At 42.2% G+C, this 21,957-nt stretch overlaps 1 protein-coding gene across 1 annotated transcript in view; it reads left to right on the top strand.

The window, feature by feature from the left end:
• Positions 1-21,957, top strand: part of FBN2 (fibrillin 2) — a 2,449,070-nt gene that overhangs the window by 1,947,419 nt on the left and 479,694 nt on the right. Inside the window, exon 42 of the mRNA XM_044060803.1 lies at positions 15,705-15,776. Within this exon, the coding sequence (XP_043916738.1) occupies positions 15,705-15,776 (72 nt within the window). The remainder of the gene's footprint in view (positions 1-15,704; positions 15,777-21,957) is intronic.

Raw genomic sequence — 21,957 nt, 5'->3', positions numbered from 1 at the left:
AGGTGGTCTGTAGTCTTTGATTAAAGCATTCAGGTACGCTGTAAGAGGCCTATTGGATGGACCACTGTGCACCATCAGTTAAGTACACCCTGATTTACCAGTGAACATGTCCCAAATCTCTTGTAATAGTGCCCAGATCTCCTGAAACGTGGTAAGCGATAGATGCCATTAAAGTGTTACCTCATCCATTGAAGTGTCAGATCAAGCTTCACTAAAAAGGTAGATACCATGTTCACTAAAATGATAGACCCCAAAGTAAGACCCCATATTCCCTCTCTGTTTCCTCTGATTACCCAGTACAGATACTTAGGCACAGTGTCTCTTTATCATGGCAGGGCTTCTTTATATTAACAAAGTGGAGTCTGTGCTTCTACATCTTGGCCTAACAACCTTACCACGTAGGTAACATCACTTACCTTTCTCACAATAGTGAAAGGAACCTGCCATGCTGCCAGTGGTTTATTGTACACAACAGGAATAAGTGCAATCACTTTTTCTTTATGTTATCAACAAATACTTTATCATTAAAAAAAATATCTTACAACGTTAACTAAATCAGATTTGATGGGTACCCCAGATCTGTCAACTATCTACATGTGTAGCCCTCATTTTGTTATTAGTAAACAGGTCTCCTTTGTGGGGTGCTATCAACCCGATACCTCTCCCTTTCTTCTCTTCCATATTCCAGTAAGTGACCTTATAACCCCATCTAACTACATGCTCTGGCCATCATCTTTTTAATATATCTGTGAAACTGGTTAGGCAGAAACAAGCTGGCACAAAACAAATGCATGTAACTTTTGTTTCACATCTTCCTGTTTATATAGGCCACTTATTAGTTTATAGATATAATACCATTTTATCTATTGGTGGAAATGTCTTTCTTAAAATATATAATCACAAGTCACTTGATAGACACATCAAAAAATCAAGTCAGTGATAAGCAAAACATTCAACCCACTTTTTAGTCTCACTCCTTACACATGACATAATCGTCTCTAACATCATTACACCTTTGGAAAAGGGGCACACTTTGAGTAAAGAAAACTCATTTAATGAACTTGTATTTCAACAGAGTTGAGCACTTAACTAACATGCAAATGGCAGTATAGCAGATTATGTAGCTTTCTTTCACAACACCAACATTTATATGCTATTTTTATGATCTGTTGAAGCATTAAATATATTAAACTGAACATTGCATTAGTACTACACATCATAATTACTGATTACAGAAAAGGGGATGTATAAATGCAGGCATTTCACATGCTGCAGCTTCTTGCTGCTTAATGGTCAGTAGTTAGATATCGTTATCAAACTAATCACATGTGTGTGTGTGTGTGTGTGTGTGTGTGTGTGTGTGTGTGTGTGTGTGTGTGTGTGTGTGTGTGTGTGTGTGTGTGTGTGTGTGTGTGTGTGTGTGTGTGTGTGTGTGTGTGAGTGTGTGTGTGTGTGTGTGTGTGTGTGTGTGTGTGTGTGTGTGTGTGTGTGTGTGTGTGTGTGTGTGTGTGTGTGTGTGCGTGTGTGTGTGCGTGTGTGTGTGTGAGTGTGTCTGTGTGTGTGTGTGTGTGTGTGTGTGTGTGTGTGTGAGTGTGTGTGTGTGTGTGTGTGTGTGTGTGTGTGTGTGTGTGAGTGTGTGTTTCTGTGTGTGTATGTGTGCTAGGGAGCATGTGTGCGCAGATTTGTAAGTGTGTCTTGTGTGTTCATTTGTGTGTCCTATATATTTTCTAACCTTCCTCTGTTTCAGTTTGCATTAAAAACAACAGCATTTTTGTTCTATGTTTGCAAGACATTGGAATATCTCAGTGTACCCATCTGGTAAACAGTAAAGAAATACCAGCAGGATCAGGAAATAAGAAGCATACAATCTAATTTTTTGATTACATATATTAAAACAGGGCGAATGCAATATATAGATAGATAGATATATATATATGGGTCCCCTTCAGTAGATCGAACATTTACAAGTTTGAACCACATATGGCTGAAACCATATGTTCGAACTTGTAAAAGTTCGATTGGAGTGCATGGAGATCTCCATACAGTGCGGAAAGGGAAGATTTCCCATTTCCGCAATGTAGTGCGATCTCGGAGTTGGTATATTTAAGTAAGGGGGTGTGCGAGTGCAGGGGGGTTTAGCCCCCCTGCTATAGATGTTTGGTTTTGTGTTTTGTTGTTTTATTTGTTTTTACTTCAGTGTTCGAGCTTTTATGAGTTAGAACATATGGTCTCAGTCATATGTGGTTCGAACTTGTAAACGTTCAATCTACTGAAGTAGATCTATATATACACATATATATATATGTATATATATATATATATATATATATATATATATATATATATATATATATATATATATTTATATATATAAAGTTTACACACCCCTGTGGGGAAAAAATATAAAAAAATGAAAAACATACAATATGATGGTTGCATAAGTGTGCACACCCTTAAACTAATACTTTGTTGTGTGTGGACACCCTTAAACTAATAATTTGTTGAAGCACCTTTTGATTTAATTACAACATTCAGTCTTCTTGGGTACATACCTGCCGTCAAATAAAAAGACTCTGATTATCCCCAAATAAAGTTCAGCTGTCCTATTAGGATTTTCCTGACATTTACTCAGTTGCCTGCTACAGCAAAAGCCATAGTTCGCAGAGAGCTTATAAAGCATCAAAGGGATCTCATTGTTGAAAGATATCAGTCAGGAAAAGGGTAGAGAAAAATTTCCACAGCATTGGATATACCATGGAACACACTGAAGACAGTCATCATAAAGTGGTGAAAATATGGGACAACAGTGACGTTGCAAAGAACTTGTCGCCCCTCCAAAATTGATGAAAAGACAAGATGAAAACTGGTCAGGGACACTGCCAAGAGACCTACAACAACACTGAAGGAGCTGCAGGAATTTCTGGCAAGTGCTGGTTGTGTACTAAATGTGACAACAATCTCCCATATTCTCCATATGTCTGGGCTATGGGGTAGGGTTGCAAAATGGAAGCCTTTTCTTACACAGAAAAACATCCAGGCCCAGCTAAAATTTGCAAAACAATACATCAAGTCTCCCAAAAGCATGTGAGAAAATGTGTTATGGTCTGATGAGACCAAGGTTGAACTTTATGACCACAATTCCAAAAGGTATGTTTGGTGCAAAAACAACACTTCCCATCACCAAAAGAACACCATCCCCATGGTGAAGCATGGTAGTGGCATTATAATGCTTTGGGGTTGCTTTTCTTCAGCTGGAACTGGGGTTTTAGTCAAGGTGGAGGGAATTATAAACAGTTCCAAATACCAGTCACTTTTGGCCCAAAACCTTCAGGCATCTGCAAGAAAGCTGAAGATGAAGTGGAATTTCACCTTTCAACACAACAATGACCCCAAGCATACATCCAAATCAACAAAAGAATGGCTTCACCAGAAGAAAATTAAAGTTTTGGAATGGCCCAGCCAGAGCCCAGACCTAAATCCAATAGAAAATCTGTGGGGTGTCCTGAAGAGGGCTGTGCGCAAGAGATGCCCTCGCAGTCTGACAGATTTGGAGCGCTTTTGCACGGAAGAGTGGGCAAATATTGCCAAGTCAAGATGTGCCTTACTGATAGACTCCTACCCAAGAAGACTGAATGCTGTAATTAAATCAAAAGGTGCTTCAACAAAGTATAAAGGGTGTGCACACACAACAAAGTATTAGTTTAAGGGTGTGCACATTTATGCAACCAGCGTATTGTATGTTTTTTATTTTTTTATATTTTTTCGCTAACAGATTTATTTGTTTTTCAATTGAATTGTACAGGTTATAAGTCACATTAAAGGTGGGAAAAGTTTTGAAATTATTTATTGTGGTCTTATTTTTTTATATCACAAAAACTGGCATTTTAACAGGGGTGTGTAAACTTTTTATATCCACTGTATGTGTGTGTGTGTGTGTGTGTGTGTGTGTGTGTGTGTGTGTGTGTGTGTGTGTGTGTGTGTATATATACGATTCGATGATATGAGTTTTCGATAAAATGAGTTTTCGACGATTTGGTCTCGATGATTTGAAATTCGATGATATGAAGTGGAACCATATATATATATATATATATATATATATATATATATATATATGCCATTCCATGTTGTAATAACCATTGCATGTATTGTAATAACTGTAGTTTACAAGTGAGAGCTAGTCAGTTACAGCATGACCAGCATGCACTTGTGTTTATGATGTATTCTTCTCTAGTAATACATATTGTTAGCCTTTTTATGCTGTCCTAAGCATGGCTGTGCCTTGTGGTGGTTGGCAACTAACAGTCTACATTATATACATCAACTATAAAGGTTGCACATTGTGTCTCACCACAAAATAAAGTATCGTTGGTTCTCCGTACGGCATCTGAATCAGCCCTATATACATATAGCATAGGATCATAGGAAATTACCAGGTTAATAGCCCTAGGGCCCTTACAAGCCTAGCCAAGTTCTACCCTTATTTCAGTGATCAGCACCAATTGCCCCTGTCCAAGAGGGACACAGGTGGGACCATCATGGTGAATTTACAATTACCCATCCAGTTGTCCAGACTGCATTTGAAGAGGGCCAATAAGGTGCTCTCTTTGATATGAAGTGAGAGTCCATTCCAAAGGTGTGGTTACCTCTGGGAGGCAAGGCTGTCCTTCCAGCAGGTTCAATTAATGTCACATACAAGGTTAAGGTCTTTAGACCGAGTAACCCGTTGACTATTTGACTTGTGGATATGCAGCATTTCCAATAAAACAGGGTCAAAGTTTGCCTTATATGCAAGGCAAGAATCACCTCTGAGTAGTCTGTATGAAACAGAATAAAGTGACAGTGATTTCAGATGATCTACATAGGATAGATGCTGAAGACCTTGAATTTACCTTGTGAGGATCCTTTGTGGTCTCTCCAATTACTGCATGTGCTTGGAAAGGAACATACCAAAAGGGGCGTTGTACTCAATTATTGGCCTGATGAGGGAAGAGTACAGAGAGGTTATAACTTCTTTTTTTCTGGAAGCAATGCCCTTACTTATGAGATGAGGAATATAGAATGCCCTTCTTACCACTGAGGAGACATGGTGATCAAAGGTAATGTTGCTGTCAACCTGTGTGCCCAGGTCTCTCACCACTGAGTGAGTACTTAAAGTGTTGTTATTGATGTAATAGTTAGCAGGAACATCGCACTTACCAATATACTTGGTAATGCTTTTTTTTGCATTGAGTTTAAGGCCATGACTTTGGCACCAATCATGTGTTTGTGTAAGACCCTCTTGTAGGATGCTGAAATCATTTGGAGATTCTATGACCACTCCCAATTTGCAGTCATCAGCAAATTTTGTCAGCCACAGACCTTTAGTTTTAGCTTGTACTTTGGAGAAATAGATTCTAAACAGTAGAAGTCTAGAACTGATCCCTGTAGAACACCAGTTGTTACAGGTCTATTTTGACTGTATTCTATCAGTGAGCCAGTTAGTGACTCATCTAATGATATAAGGGTTGATACCTAGCTGGGTGAGCTTGTCAATGATGCCTGAGTTGGGAATAGTGTCAAAAGCTTTGGCTAAGTGTAGGTAGGCTGTATGCACAGATTTCTCCCTCGTCCAGGGCCTTGGTGACTGTCTCAAAGATGTGCATCAGGTTTAACAGGCATGATCTCCCATTGACAAAGCCAAACTGAGTAAGGTCAGGTGTTTGGAGATTAGCTATATATTTGTTGATAAGGTCCATGATAATTCACTCCATGGCCTTGCAGATAAGGCTAGTCAGGCTAATAGGTCTATAGTTCCCAGGATCAGTGGAAGCACCATTTTGTGCAATGGGATAGCGGTGGCCATTTTCCATTCAGCTGGGACAATGCTGGAGCTTAGACTATGATTGAAAAGAGTACCCAATGATGTTACTAATTCTTCTGGGAGCACATGTAGGATGCAACCTGGAATGTTATCGGGTCCCATAGATGCTGTGTTTTTGGCCTTAGAGAGGGCATTTATGACCTGCTCTTTAGAGATACAAGGAAGAGGGCAGGTGGTAAGGATGTGATGGGGTCCGTTTGGTCGGTACAGAGGTGAAGTTTTCACAGAACTTGTTAGCTATGTCCACAGGCTTAGTATAAATGGTGTCATTAACTACCAGTTTGGCACAAATTGGGGCCTTTCCTTATAGGTTATGGATGTAACTAAAGAATGCCTTGTGTTGTCCTTAATTGAAGAAGGTAATCTGGATTCATAGTTTGCTTTGGAGGACTTCACAAAAAGTCTTATTTGCTTGTTTAAGCTGAGAAGGGAGTGTTTCCAGTTTAGGGCTCACTCCCTCTTACTCTTAATTTCTTCCTCTTATTGTAAAGCATGTTAATGGCAGTTGCCCACCAGGCAGGTTTGCTCTTCTTTAAGGAATTTGTTTTTGTCCTATCAGGTAAGGCTGAGTCATTGCAGTTATGTAGGTGTTTGTATAAAGCACAAGTGTAGAACTCGGCATAGTTGCCAGTTCCATCTGAGGGGGAAGTGCAGTAAAGCTATTTATACCATCCTTTAAGAGGTCATGTGATAGTTACTTCAAATGAGACTGATTTGTGGAAAGATCTCACTATGGAAGACCTCACAGTGGGGGTGCTACAGTGGTCCCCCATATTGGTAAGCAGCAGATACAGGATGTTGGCACCCCTTGTGGGGGAGTCAATCAGCTGGTCCAGTGCACTGGAGTTAACAGAGTCTAAGAACCTTTGGGCAAGTGAGTTAGAGCACAAGTAATTTACCCAGTCAATGAATGAATAGTTAAAGTCACCCAAAACCAGGGTGTTTGGATGTATCTTGATAAACTCAAGTAGATCCAAATAGGCAGAGTGGGAGTCCAGATTCATGGAGGGGGTCCTGTAGCTGGCAATGACAAGTGTTCTACCAACAGTTAATTGCACCTGAAATATCTCCAGGGAATCATACTGTTTAACCAATCTGGAGGTGTATTTATCTTTAATGAATATCAATACACTGCCTCCCTTAGTTTTCACACCTTCAGTTTGTGGTCTGAATGTGTGGAAGGGGGTGCTTTCTACAGCCTTGAACCAGGTCTCCATGAGTACACAAATGTCTGCATCTTCCAAGGTGAGGACTGCTTCCAGCGAGTGCAGTTTCATGTTAAGACTCCTAGTGTTTAGCAGCATAACCTTGAGGTTGTTTTTAGATGTAGTTTTCACGTCGGGAATTTTGTCCTTGAGACACTGCCTAAAAAAACACTGTGGGACTGGCAAGAGGCTTATCCAGTAACCGAAATCCCAGAGGTGACAGATGAAGACCATCTCTGGCAAAGCATCGAGGTTTGTCAATCATGTCATACCAAGTTGACAGATACTGTATCCCCTTAGAATGACACCAGAAACTAAACCAGTTATTGAAGCCAATCATTCTCTGTTTGTACTGAGCCATCATTGTAGGTGAAGGTAAAATGCTGCTTAAGTCTAGGGACATACCTGCTTGAGACACACAGTCTAAGAGCATAGTCATGTTTCTCTTCATATAGTTCAGAGAGGTATATCTCAAGTCATTCACACCAACATGGAGTATGACAGAGTCATAACAGTACTTGTTGTTGAGAGACTTGAGTGCATGTGTGATATGGTGGATCCTGACACCTGACAGACAGCTGACCATGACCTTTTCGTTATCCAGCCTGGTGAGAGGGACATCTGTGTGTTTCACGATGGAGTCACCCATGACTAATATGTTTGGTATGGTGTTCTGCCTTAAGTGCTTGACAGGTGAGATATTGGTGTGACAACTATTGTGTGCATTGTGTTCTGCACAAGAAATATTATGTGTAGCGTGCTTGTCTTTGTGTTTGGGAGGCCTCTAGTGTTTAGGTATGTTTCTGGTGAGAACCTTTGCATATGTAGGAATGTGTGATGTGGGTTTGGGTGGAGTAGGAGTGAGGTGTGCATGCTGACAACCTAAAAAACACAATTGTAGACTCTGCACTTAAAACCCAGCTTCACAGCAAATTCCAACAGCAAAAACAGATGATCCAGACCAGCAGGCTGATAAAAAACAGTAGTTTAATGAAATGCAGTATGTAATAAAATGCAGTAGGTTAGCGCTTTCAGGTTTAAAAAACCCTTCTTCAGACAACATACAAAAGTTATGAACACCTTTTAAAATACATAACAGCCAATGAAAGACTCAGAAAAAGACCTCCTCGTTTTTTAAAAAAAGCTTGATAGGAATGACACCATTCAGGCCAGATGCTCTAGCAGCACCCAGATTGATTATCCATCTAGTTTCACTGCATTCTGTTATATTTCTCAAATCCCCCCCCCCCCCCGGGTTGGATGAATAACCTGCAAAACCATAAAAGAAAATACATCGGGAGGGTGGCCTAATGATTAAGGTGTTTGCCTTACAAACACAAGGTGGAGGGTTTGAGTCTCCCAAGGGATAATTGTCGTGTTCTTTTACTTAAGAAAGAAAGACGCGGGACAACTGTGTGCTGTTGCTACCAACTCCAAACTTTATTGACAAGCCAGTGTACAATACAATCAACATCCTTCCTGTCTCACAGCCCTTACGTCATGCACCTCCCCGCTCCCAAAGAGCATTAGCTAAGGCAAGACAACTCAGTCCATTGAATACACCACATCTCCCTTTCTAAAAAAAAACCCTTTTCACTTATTACAAAACCCAGATCTTCCACTTTCTCCGTCTTCACTACGAACTTGGTACATTGACACAAAATGCTCACTTAGCCATGTTCGGATTACTATAACACAAATGACATTGCTATTTACAGACTGATCTCTACAGATCCAATCGGTCCGGCTTGTTAATAATTCTTCCTGATCTGGTCCTCACAACATCACTATGTACCCGGGTTTCCGGGGGAAGGCCATTGCAAGACGGCAAGGCCTCAACGGTCTTACTTAACACACTTTCCTGACCCACAGGGTTAGATTTACACTCAGGCTCAGGTAAGGGAATCAGATGCACACGGTTTCTCCGCACAGTCCCTTGGGGCACGTCTACCTCAAATGACCTCGGCGAGTAATGTTTCTGATCTACCGTACCTGGGGTCTTCATATCTGTCACCCACACCTGGTCACCAGGCAACACATCACCCAGCGGCCTTGCCCGATGGCGTCGGTTGTAGTTTGCCGCATTATACACCCTCTTCTCCTCCTCTTTCCCCACAAGCCTTCTCCAGTCGGGCAGCACCGGGTCCAACTGCGAAGGATGAATCGGAAGAGAAGTCCGCAACCGACGTCCCATGAGAAGTTCCGCAGGGCTATAACCATTCTGCAGTGGCGTTGTCCTGTACGCCAGAAGAGCCATGTACGGATCGACACTTTTCTTAAGCAGGTTCTTCACAGTCTGAACCGCACGTTCCGCCTCCCCGTTACTCTGCGGGAATCTGGGGCTGCTTGTAACATGCTCGAAGCCATAAGCCGTTGCGAAGTCCGCAAAAGATTGGCCTGAAAACTGAGGGCCATTATCGGACACGAGGACCTCTGGGATACCATGGCGAGCGAAGAAGGACTTTAGGTGGGTGATGACCTCGTTGGATTTGCTATGTTTCAACAATGCGATCTCGAGAAACCTGGATAAGTAGTCCACAGCAAGAAGGTAAGTATGTCCTTTGAGTTCAAATAAATCCGTGCCCACTCTTTGCCATGGTCTGTCCGGACATTCAGTTGGGATGAGGGGCTCAGGATGATTCCTCCTCTCTGAGATGCACGTCCTACATCCCGAAACCATGTCGTTTATCTGTTGGCTGAGCCCAGGCCACCAGACAGTCTGACAGGCTCTGGATTTGCACTTCACGATGCCTTGATGTCCCTCATGTAATTTCAACAACACCTCATTACGCATGGCAGAGGGGATAACAAGGCGTGAATCTTTTAACAGCAACCCATCTTTCACTGTTAATGTAGAACGATCTGGCCAGTAGCTCTTCAGCAAGGGCTCCTGGTTCGCATACAGCGGCCACCCCTGACTGCACAATTCCATAACCCGCACACACACACTGTCTGCTTTCAGCTGCTCCCGTAGTGTCTGGAGGAAGGAAGGCTTCACCTGCATGTTTTCCACAATACTGTTCACATAGATATCCGTGTCCTCCATCAACTTTATTTCCTCCAGTGTTAGCCTGGTTTTAAGTGGAGAACGTGACAAGGCATCTGCCACCCACAGTGATTTCCCTGGGGCGTACTGCACTGTGTATGAGAACTGCATCAGTCTCATCCTGAAGCGTTGGATTCTAGGCGGTAGAAGATCCAGCGCCTGACCTCCAAGCAATGAAACCAGGGGTTTGTGATCAGTTTCTAGACAAAACGATTTGCCTAATAGGTAATCTCTGAAGCGTTCACATGCCCAGGTAGACGCTAGAGCCTCTTTCTCAACCTGGGCATATCGTTGCTCTGTAGGTGAGAGTGACCTTGATGCGTAGGCCACAGGTCTCCAGCCGTCCTCCCATTGTTGCTGCAGCACACTCCCTAACCCAAAGGATGATGCATCCGCAGAAACCTTCGTATCCCTATTCGGGTCGTATACAGCCAAAACTGGAGGTGAGGTGATCGCATCTTTTAAGTCATTGAATGCCTTTTCCTGGTCCCCCCCCCAGTACCAGCTATTTTTTTTTTGATAGTAAGTCTCTCAGAGCTCTATCCCTCTCAGCCAAATGAGGGATGAACTTTCCCACCTGATTCACCATGCCCAGGAAACTCCTGAGTTCTCCGACTGTTGCAGGTGCTTCCATCTCCGTGATGGACGCGGTCCTCCTTGGGTCTGGGCTTATGCCAGAATCTGTGATGACATGGCCCAAAAAGGTCACTTTGCTCCTTGACAGGTCACATTTCCCCACATTCAGCGTGATGCCTGCCTCTTCCAGTCTCTTTAATGCCGCATGAAGCCGGGCATCGTGTTCCTCCTGGCAACGACCCCAGACCAGCACGTCGTCCATGTGGCAAATCACACCTTCTAGTCCTTCAATGACCTCTGCCATCATGCGTTGAAAGTGTTCAGGTGCAGAGTTAATGCCAAAGGGAAGGCGATTGAAGCAAAAACGCCCAAAGGGGGTTATGAATGTGGTAAGCAGCCGACTCCTCTGACAAAGGAATTTGCCAAAATCCCATATTGGCATCCAGTTTACTAAACACCTTCGCCCCGGCAAGCATCCCAAGACTCTGCTCAACCGAGGGCAGCACGAACCTCTCCCTGCATACGTATTCATTTAACTTAGTGTAGTCTACACATAGTCTCAGTCTGTTACTGTCTTTCTTTGGGACGACAACCATGCCTGCACACCAGTCAGTAGGTTCCTCCATTCTGGTAACAACCCCCAGCGTCTCCATCCTCATTAACTCCTCCTTCACTTTCCCCATCAAAGGTAGGGGTATCCTCCTAGGGGTCTTCAAAGAGTATGGCACCGCATCTGGCTGAAGCTTTATATGGTACTTCCGCTGCACTACCCCCAGCCCAGAGCACAGTTCAGGGTATGAGGCCTTCAAAGACTCCATGGTAATAGTGTCAACCCGCTTCAGGAGACCCAGCCCCAAAATAGCAGGAAGACCTAAAAGCGGCGTGCGGAGGCCTTTAACAACATACACCTTCTCGCATGTCTGTCTTTGTCCATAACCAAGCTGAAGCTCCAAGGATCCTGCGACCTCCAGTGGCGTCCCTCCAGGCCCCAACAAGGGCCTCTCCGGCTGCTGGAGCAGAGGAGCATCCTTCCCACTGAACAAGTTGTCCAGGTCTGACTTGGAAATAACAGTAACATCCGCCCCCGTGTCAAGCTTGAAAGTCATAGATGTGCCCTCTATTTGAACCTCCACAATCCAGGAATGGTTCCCAGAGGAGACAGAGCCAAGGAAAAAACCCTGTTCTTCGCGCTCGCCAAGCTCCTCGTCCTCCTCGATACACTGCACCGCCTTAATCTGCCTGCAGACTCGCTGGTAGTGGCCCTTCTTCCCACACGAGCGACATCTTGCAGCAGTCGCCGGGCATAGGAGTTTATGATGAAATGGGCCCCCACATCTGTAACACTGCGAAATCGGAGCGTCTTTACCCTTTTGCGTCTGTCGCTGAAAAATCGGCGTCAGGGCCTTGCCCCAACCTTTCGAGGTCTCCAGCCGGCGTTTGGTGTCGAGTGGTGTCTGCACAGCGTTCACGTTATACTGCAGGGCACTACTATCGCACCTCAAAGCCGTCTGCTGCTTCTTTACCTCCTCCGACTGTCTGGCCATGTTTACAGCTCTCTCCAAGTCCAACTCTTTTTCCATCTGCATCCGCTCGGACAGTCTGGTGTCAGCCAAGCCCACAACAATTCTATCTCTTATGAGCTCATCGTGCAGCGTCCCATAATTGCAGTGCTCAGCTAAAGCATGCAAAGCAGTAACAAAAGCATCAACAGTCTCATTCAGTTCTTGTTTCCTCATGTTAAATCGTGCACGTTCATAAACAATGTTCTTTTTGACAATAAAAAATCTTTCGAAGCCGTCTTTCACTTTGCCATACTCCTGATGCTCTGCATCGGTTAGTTTGAGGCCTCTCAGGACATCGTCTGCCTCATCGCCCATGCAGTATATCAGGGTGTTCACCTGGTTCCCTTCTGGGTTCGAAGATAAATTGCTGGCCTGACGGAACCGTTCAAAGCGGCGTATCCATCGTGTCCATTCATGAGGTTTGGAGAAATCAAAGGGCTCAGGCGGCTGAATGCTAAACGTAGCATTAGGAGCGCTAGCCGCCATGTTAATTCTAGCTCGCGGCTGCCGACCATTTTCTTCGTCCGACATGTCCGCCCCCACGGCACTAGACCACTCGTACGGTCTTCAGCAAGTGTTCAGCAGTCCCAGGCACAGCCACACAGCACTTCTGACACCATGTCGTGTTCTTTTACTTAAGAAAGAAAGACGCGGGACAACTGTGTGCTGTTGCTACCAACTCCAAACTTTATTGACAAGCCAGCGTACAATACAATCAACATCCTTCCTGTCTCACAGCCCTTACGTCATGCACCTCCCCGCTCCCAAAGAGCATTAGCTAAGGCAAGACAACTCAGTCCATTGAATACACCACAATAATTGGCTAAGTTTAAAATGGCTCGCAAGGGCAGTTAGCCTAGTACTAATCTATGAACCTATGAACATGCCCAGGGTACTGCTTTACATGCTGACACAGGGCATTATGTATATTGGCTGTACGTATAGCGGACATATGTTGTAACACCTTGTCTTTCAATCTACAGTTCGTTTTACCGACATAAAAGGAACAAAATAGCATACAGTCAGCCAAGTATATAATATTACTAGTCAAACAGTCAGCATATTGTTTCAATAAATTGCTCTTTCCAAACAGTGGATGGATGAATGTGTTGTTATGTCTAATATATTGACAAGCTTTGCAATGTCTACAGGGGAATGTCCCTTGTCGCCCCATGACAGGTTTCTTAACCCCCTGTTGGTGTGTACAAAGCAAATCCTTTAAATTCTTACTACATTTGAAACAAAATGTGGGTTCCTGAGTTATTAATGCCTTCACTCTATCATCAGTTAACAAGATTTTCCAGTTTTGGTGAATAATGTCACATATACCCCCCACATTGTTGTTATAATTCAAAGTAATTCAAAGGGGCTGCCTGCTTACATCAGTCTCCCTGTCATGCACCTGTACATTTCCAGAAAACCAGGGTTTGCTTTATTCAACCTCTCTTCTTTACTTTTTCTGCTCATTGTCATATGTACTGACTGGTGTGTGTGAGACCATGGATTCAAGGTTGTTAATATAGTTGCATCTCTCACATGTTGAGTTTGTGTGGACTAGGAGTAGAGAGTAGTCAGTGAACATGAGGCAGTTGTGATGCAGAATGCCCATGTCAACCAAGCTGGCTGGAGAAACTGTGGGAGGTTTTCTGTACATAGTGTTATTTATGTGGTCAGGAAAGGAGGTCGCATTTAGCAATGGCTAGTGTATGAGAGGTGTGTTGGTACCTTTGAGGCTAGGCTTAGTGTTCCACAGTAGTGCAGGGCCACAGAAAACCTCAGGAAGACCACAAGCAAAGTGCTAAAGGAAAATTTAACAAGCAAAACATTTGTATCTATAATCACCAACAGTAACCGCCTCATTGTGACAGTGCGTAATGATGCACTACACCCAAATAAGCGCAAATCCAAGGCTTAAATAAAACATAAAATAACCCTTTCAACTCAAATTAGCCAAGAATGAAGCTCTCTCTAAGCTCTAGTCCAGTCACCCTTGATTAGGTGGGACCAAGACATCACTCTTCACACAAGAGCACAGAAGGGCCCTCTCCAAAAAAGATGTCTTGAATTTGATGCTCAGAAGTTACAAAACAGTCCCAAAGACAGCAAACCTGGAGCTGGGCAATGCTACAGCTGAACTAGTACAGTTTACAGTAAAATGTGGCAAAAAAACAGTACAGACAATTCAAACAATTCAAACCGACAGTAGAATGCAAATACAATCAAAAGTACTAATACAAGAAGAGCAAAAACAGGCACTTAAAATTAGTTGGGAACAACAAATGCCTCGGATCTTTCAGTATCTCAGTGAAGCGCTGGTTTTAGTGCTCAAGTGATACAAAACAGTCTAGATTCAGGAAGTCTGAATCCAGCCTATGCTACAAAATGCAGGAGCACCAGAAATGCAGAGTGCATAACATCACAATCACAGCAGTAAAAATCGGTTTAAATAAAGAAGCAATTCAGTAGAATGCTGTCATCAGTTTACTCAGGCTACTGACAAGAGGAAATAAATACGGTAGAATTAATATAGTTGAACACTTAAGTACAAGCAACAAAATAAAGTAGGAAGAGGCACAATTTTTCTTTTTTGTTTAGTAGAAAGTGAGGAAACAGAAGATAATTCAAGGTTAAGAAGCTAAATGGGTGGGCCTTTACAATTGATCACACTGTACTCAGTAGAAGGAGCTGATGCAATTGGGCTGGGAGAAGTGTCCAATATCAAATTTATGGTAGAGGCAGGCAACTCAAAAGCTACCAAGCTTTAAGACCACAACAACACTTAGGTGGGTGGGTGGGAAACAAAAAGGAGACAGAGATCAGAACAGAGGTAAAGCCTAAAATACAGTTGCACAGTTTAAACAGATATATAGCAAATAATGTTTTAGTTTATCAGATGTGCAGAAAACAGTTGAAAATAAGCATTTATCTTATGTAGTCTCACAGCAGCATTAAAAGCACTCAGTAACTATATAGGTTTATTGACAATAAATGCCACTTTATTCATAACTCTCATTCTGTTAGCTTTGTGTTGTATATTTTATTTTAATTTATATGCCAGCCTGTTTTTTTTGTATCAGCTCATTTTGAAAACCTGATCCCTACCTTATTCATGTTCTTTCGCTTGTAATCTATGCTCCATGTGTTGCATTGTGTTGCATTTCCTTCAGTGACTTAAGTCTCACCCTGTGTCTGAAACACTAACTGACAGGCTAATATACTTTTCCTGCCTACTCCCAGTGAGCTTCCCCATTAGAACTCCAGCACATCTCTGCAACAGCATGGTATGTTGTTGGCATCTGCCTATGGCATTGTGGGTGTAGTGTATAATGTAAAGGTTTGGTGGGAGATCTTTGTTGCTCTATTTATAAAATACATGTAAGTATATTTAGCATTTAGCTTTTTGTGATATGAATATGCTTATGTATGTTTATTTATCAATGTGTGTTTTTTAGATGAGTATAAAGCATTGTGTGGCAGTATGGTCCCAGGATTCACTTTCAACTTCTTTACTGGAAAACCTAAAGGTAGGTTTAAAAAGTTATGTATGTTTATAAGCATATATTCAGGTTATTCAGTTGTTTATCTTAATAGAACATTTGTACAACAGCAATCAGTGTAGACTTCCTTTCAGAAATATTCTTTAAATGTCACATTTGTAAATAGTAGAAGTAGTAGAAATGTCTTAATAAATGTTGCTTCTAATGTATTTTCATACTGAGGTCAGATGGATTGGATATCTGAGTTGAAGCCTGCAATACATATACCCAAATGTCATAAGATTTAAATTTTGATAGAAAATCTGACCCAGAAGTCGACATTTCCAGTCCTGAAACTTTAGAAGGAAGAGTCATTTGTTTATGTTGATGGTATTGCGGCACAGTTTTAGAGTACATGCTTGACAGCAACAGTAATCTCCCCCGAGCCATAACACAGACTCGATGTAGTAAAGCTGAATGTATGTGGAGAGACTTTTGCGTATGTTGAAGGTTTAATGGTAGCAGAAGACTTGCGTGTTTGACTGAGGGATAATGAAAATAAGAAGCAGGGTAAAGAAACTAAGTAACATTTTCTTTTTCATTCAATACATTGTAGGACTCGTATCCTGTGCAGAACTAATGTTAGGTAGGAAATGCACCCCTTTTCAGACCTCTGTATGTGTATGTCATAAGAACAGGCTGTCCAAAAGAACAGTCAATCATGGATCAGTAACAATATTTATTAAAACAACCACATTTATTAAAATAAGGATTTGATTCAGAGAAAAGATACAGCAGGGATGAAAGTAGGCCTCATTAGGGATAGAACGCTGGATTCCATTTAGCAGCTTTATGAAGAATTAGGCAGAAAGTCAACATTAAGACGTTACTGTGTGCCTTGCAGTATTTTGATCTCCAGTAATACTCCTGGACAAGTTTGCATAATCTGTTAATTTGTTTAAATTGCCAATAAATGTGACTGAGTATATCTAGTAATGGAGAGGCATCCAATCTGGATTAGGCCTAACCTTACCCTCGTTGCTTACCAGGATGGGCCCTGTTCCACATGCCCTTGAATTAGATAAGTTGGGTATAAGCCCTGTTCCACATGACCCTGAATTAAATAAGGTGGCTATAGAAAATAAATTAATGATTTGCTTCATGTGTCTTTATTTACTGATTATCCACTGCAATGACAGTTATAAGAACAAACTAAATGACTGTTCCAGTCACTCAAAGGTTTACTGAAAATAATAGATGAACACTTGTCCCAGATATCTAAATGAAAAAATGGACGACATGCCATTTAGACTGCCCCTTGCCATATATATAATAAATTGGGACCATGCTAGCAGAAATGATTTAGACTTTCATCAAAGCAAAAAAAAACAAACAAAAAAAATAGAAAAGAAGACTACGTGTGGTCAAGGCAATGGCATAATTTCAAGTTTAGTAGGTGGGATCTTAGCTCCTGGAAAGGAAAGTTTGGATGTAATATGGAGAGGGAGTTTGTTCCAATTTAGTGAGACAGAGTGTTTGTAAAGTAGTTTGCCAATATTCCTTTTGGGTTTATAAACTGAGACAAGATGCTGATCAGCACTCCGGAGAGGCTGGGGGAGAGTAGAGAGTAACATGGGAGGCGAGAGCAGGACAGGCAGAGGGGTTGTTGAGTATGGAAAAGGTAGTGTGGATTTGCAATTGTAGGTGAAGGTGTGGAAATTCCAGCCACTGAAGTTTGTTTAGTGAGAGGCAGTGATGTGAAGAGAGTGGTTGGTTTAGAATAAATCTGGCAATTTTGTTGTATATTTGTTCCAGTTTCTGCATTGAGGTAGTTTGGATATTGGTAAGAATAGGGGAAGCATATAGAAGACTAGATAAGAGAAGTGCCTGCGCAAGAGTGTGTTTAGTGGCAGTAGTGAGGAATTTTTTGTTCCTATAAAGTAGTCCAAGTTTTTGGTGGGTTTTTTGATGGCCCGTTGTATGTGCAAGTCAAATTTTAGTTGGTCATCAATTATTACCCCAAGTAGTTTGGTGTGTGAGGCAGGGGAGATAGTGGTGCCATCTAGGGAGGAAAGAGAAATGTTGGATTTAAGGTGAGAGAGTGTCTGAACTAGGAAGAGGAGTTGAGTTTTCTTTGGGTTAAGGATTAGTTGATTGTTTCTGAGCCATTTTTCAACAGCGATAAAGGAATTCTGTGCTAGTGTGTATAGCTCAGAAATAGTACGCGAGATACATAAGAGAGTAGAGTCATCTGCATATTGTTTTACAGATGAGAGACTGCAGGATGAATGTAGGTTATTGGTAGAAATGTTGAAAAGGAGTTGTCCAAGTATGGAGCCTTGGGGTACTCCTGTTTGAACAGCAAGGAAGGGTGAGCCATCTAACAGCTTGTTTTCTGCTGGTAAGGTAGGATTGGAACCGGCCAAGAGTAGAAGGAGAGAGGTATAGGTCTGAGAGATTGTTAAAAAGGATGGGATGAGACACAGTGTCGAATGCTTTAAAGCGATCAAGGAATAGACAGGAGATGAGGAGGTTGTTGTCCCTAGCTTCTGCAACCTTTTGAGTAAAGGATAGTAAGGCAGTTGAGGTACTGTGTTTAGGGCAGAAACCATGTTGCGAGGGGGGTGAGGAGATTTTCATGAATGAGACAGGACAGTAGTTGAGTATGTATACATTTTTCAATGATCTCAGAGAGTGGTGAGAGAATAGTGATTGGTGTATAGTTAGAGGGTTCAACAGAGTTGTCACCTTTGTGCAGAGGAGTGGTATAGAAGGATTTCCATATTTCCGGTATGATAGATTCCTGAAAAGTGCGGTTGATTAAGATAGATACAGGATATGCAATAGAGTCAGCAGCAATTTTCAGAAACTGAGGGGGGAGTTTATCAGTGGAGTGGGAGAGCATGGTTTTAGTTTAAGAAGCAGGGATTGGCTGTATTTAGCAGAAACAAGTCGCAAGGTAAAAGGCTAAGAGACAGAGGAGCATAGAGGTTTAGGGGGAGGTGAGGGTGACACAGAAGAGTTGGGATAAGCAGACTTACCAGAGGGTAGGAGTTTAGAGCTGCTGTCTATGAAGTGTTTTGTTGAGTAAATCTGCAGTTTCTGGAGAAGAGTGATAGGGGAAAGGGTTAGAGATGGTAGGAAAACCTGTGTGGTGCAGGGAGTTGATAGCACTTCATTTTTTGGGGGGTTATTTGGGTGAAAGTTTTTAAATTTAGTGAACTATTGGGGTTTATCCAAAATCATGTTTTTTTACACAATTTCTGAGTTGCTTATAACCTAGGAGAAAGGTGGGAGTTTTAGTGGTGTGCCATTTTTTCCACAGAGCATCTCTTTCATGCCTCAAAGTATGAGTAGCTTTGGAGAGCCAGGGTGCAAAATTAGATTTGATTCTGATTTTGCAAGTTGGGGCAAGAGAGTTTAGGACATCAAGGAAAATGTGGTTGAATTTAGTAACAGCGTCATTGAATGGGAGAGTTTTTAGGAAAGACCAGTGGATGGCAGAGAGTCTATAGTTAAAGGTTTCAGGGGAAAAGTTAGTCAGTTTCCTACAATCTCTGTAGAGATCGGGCTTAGAGAGATGAGGAGAGTGCCTTACAATAGAGATGGGAGAATGGTCACTAATAGAGTCAGGGAAGGTTGAGGGGTTACAATAGTTGTTTGTAGAGTTGGTCAAGATCCAGTCAATTGTGGAGCCAGTAGCATTTTTACTGTAGTGGGTAGGGGTAGTGATCAGTTGTGAGAATCCATACAGGTTTATGAAATGTTGGGGTGAGTTACCAATAAGGGAGTTCCAAACTATATTAACATCTCCAGGAATGATGGTTTCATAGGGGATGGAGGTGTTTATCCAGGAGAGTATATGTTCAAGGATAGGGACTTTTTACCTGGGGGGATACAGATAGAGGCAATAGCAAGCTTCCTGTAGTTACTGATGTGGCAGTCTAGGAGCAGTAGTTCAGCAGGGGAGAAACTAGGCAGGGTAATGTCTATAGGAGTTAGCGTCAGTGAGACAGAGTACAAGACAGCCACCCAATCGCCTTTATGGGTGTCCTGTCAGACCTATAGATATTGTATTGAGGTGGGAGAAATTCAGAGGAATTGATATGAGGTTTTAGCTAGGTTTCCGATATGGCCAGAATGTGAGGTTTGTGTTAGGCCAACCATGAGTGAAGTTTGGACGTTTTGTTGTTTAGGCTTTGGATGTTCATTGCAGAGATAGAGAGATGTTTGAGGCTTGAGATATTTGAGGATGTTTTTGGGGGGGACAGCAGATGAAGGTGGAGGTGGGGAGTGGAGAGAGGGGAGGGACCAGGATTAGGATGGATGTCACCAGAAACCAGAAGAGCAAAGACAAGATGGAAAAGGTGAGGGTAGTCAGTAAGGGGAATGGGGTACTTGAGTTTGGGCTTAGGAGTAAGAGTGGGGTAGGCCATGAGTTTAAATTTAAGACATTGAAAGGGGGAGAGACAGAAAAGAGAGGGTGCAATAGTCAGTGGGGCTTGGTTATATGTTGGAAGAGGTCTCGGAAAGGGAAAGGTGGGGGAAGAGGGGGAGATATGGAGCTCAGTGTGGTAGGAAGTGCTTAGGGCTAGTGAGATTAGAAGTGGGAGAAATTGCAGTAAGGATAGCACTGTGTGATAGAAAAAGGAGGGGAAACAGTTATAGGAGAAAAATATAAATAAGTATATTAGTGAAGGGTGGTGGCTAGAAATAAGCGGTGTGAGGGAAGGAACAGTATCAAGGGGAGGAAACAGTGAGTATGTGAGGAGATAGTAGGTTTGCTAGGGAGTGAAAGAGTTAAGTGTGAGAGAGGCAAGCCACAGAGGAGACAGCCCAAGGTGGGCAGGGAAAAGGGGAAGATTGGTGACAAGGTGGGAAGAGTGAAAGGGTGAGAGCAGAAGTTATGGTAGTGGGAGGGGGCTGTGGGAGTGATCAGACACTGAGATGAAAGTATAAATTTGAGGATACTTGGGGTGGGTGTGATTCGGGGGTGGGAAGGGAGTGAAGCAAGCCCGAGCGGAGCGAGCAGAACCACACCACAAGTAAGTTGAATGAAAGGGCCTAAACCACACCACAAGTAAGTTGAATGTAAGGGCCTAAACCACACCACAAGTAAAATGAATGTAAGGGCCTAAACCACACCACAAGTAAGATGACTGTAAGGGTCCAAATACTGCACTCAGCACTTTAATTTTACTTATTAGCAGGAAAGACAGACCAGCAGTATAAAATGTTGATGTTTTTATCAGGGTTACTTGTTCAAATGTCAGACAAATAAGTAAAACATTCAAACAGGAATGTGTGAGTGTTAGAAAGCCACAAAGGTACAAGGTATAGCTGTAAAAGTTATGGTCAGAGAGACAAATGCATGAATCAGTTTACTTTAGTTACAGGGGAAGGAGGCAAAAAATAAAGCAGAAAGAGCCCTATGGCTGACCAAAATGGTGACTTGCTTTGTTTCACAGCATGGTAAAAGAGAGCTTAACATTTTTTTTTTTATGTTTGTAACCTATACTGTTTAATTGTTGGGAGAGAAAAAGTTTTTGTTGTTAGAGTCTGAGGTGACCAATTGCAATCCTGTAGACACCATTTTTCAGGAGCTGCAGTATGCTAGTGTAACTAAATGCAGAGTATGACTAGAAAAAGAGAAAAGCAGAGATTCTAGGGTAAGCATTAAGGCAACAACAAGCAGTTGTTTTACAATAGTACAATCAGACAGGTTTAGGGGGGTAAAAATAACACACTTCAGAGTGGACTAGTGTTTATGGCTAAGAAAACGTAGTAGTAGAGAACATAACAAACACTTGCCAGATTTTAAAGATATATCAGAAAAACTAATCAATCGTTCGTCATTGTACAACAGCAAAATAGTCAGTAAAAGCAATTCCAGTATAGCTAGCACAAGATTTCAGATTGTAAATGCACTTATCAATGTGTATGAGCAATTTAAACATTAAAAACATATGCAGCAAGTAGTCGCTCTGATGATTATACACTTTTCTAGGTGCAGGTTCAGGTTAGAACACAAATATTAGGATGGAATTCAGTAAAGTCACTAGCTACTTAAAAATCTTCTGTAACAAAATAGAGCAGTTTGTGCGGTTTCAGAGCCTAGAAATAGGTTATGCAGTTACGCACAAAAACAGTAAAAAATCCATACAGTGAAGAAACTTACACTGTGAGTCACGCCAGGTCAGCCAAAGGGGGAGAGACAGGGAATCCTAAG

Source organism: Protopterus annectens, chromosome 2.part0 (assembly GCF_019279795.1).
Source record: "Protopterus annectens isolate FY-2018-M chromosome 2.part0, PAN1.0, whole genome shotgun sequence".
NCBI lineage: Eukaryota > Metazoa > Chordata > Ceratodontiformes > Protopteridae > Protopterus > Protopterus annectens.
Note: the sequence above shows the minus strand (reverse complement) of the source record. Positions and strands in the feature narration are given on the sequence as shown.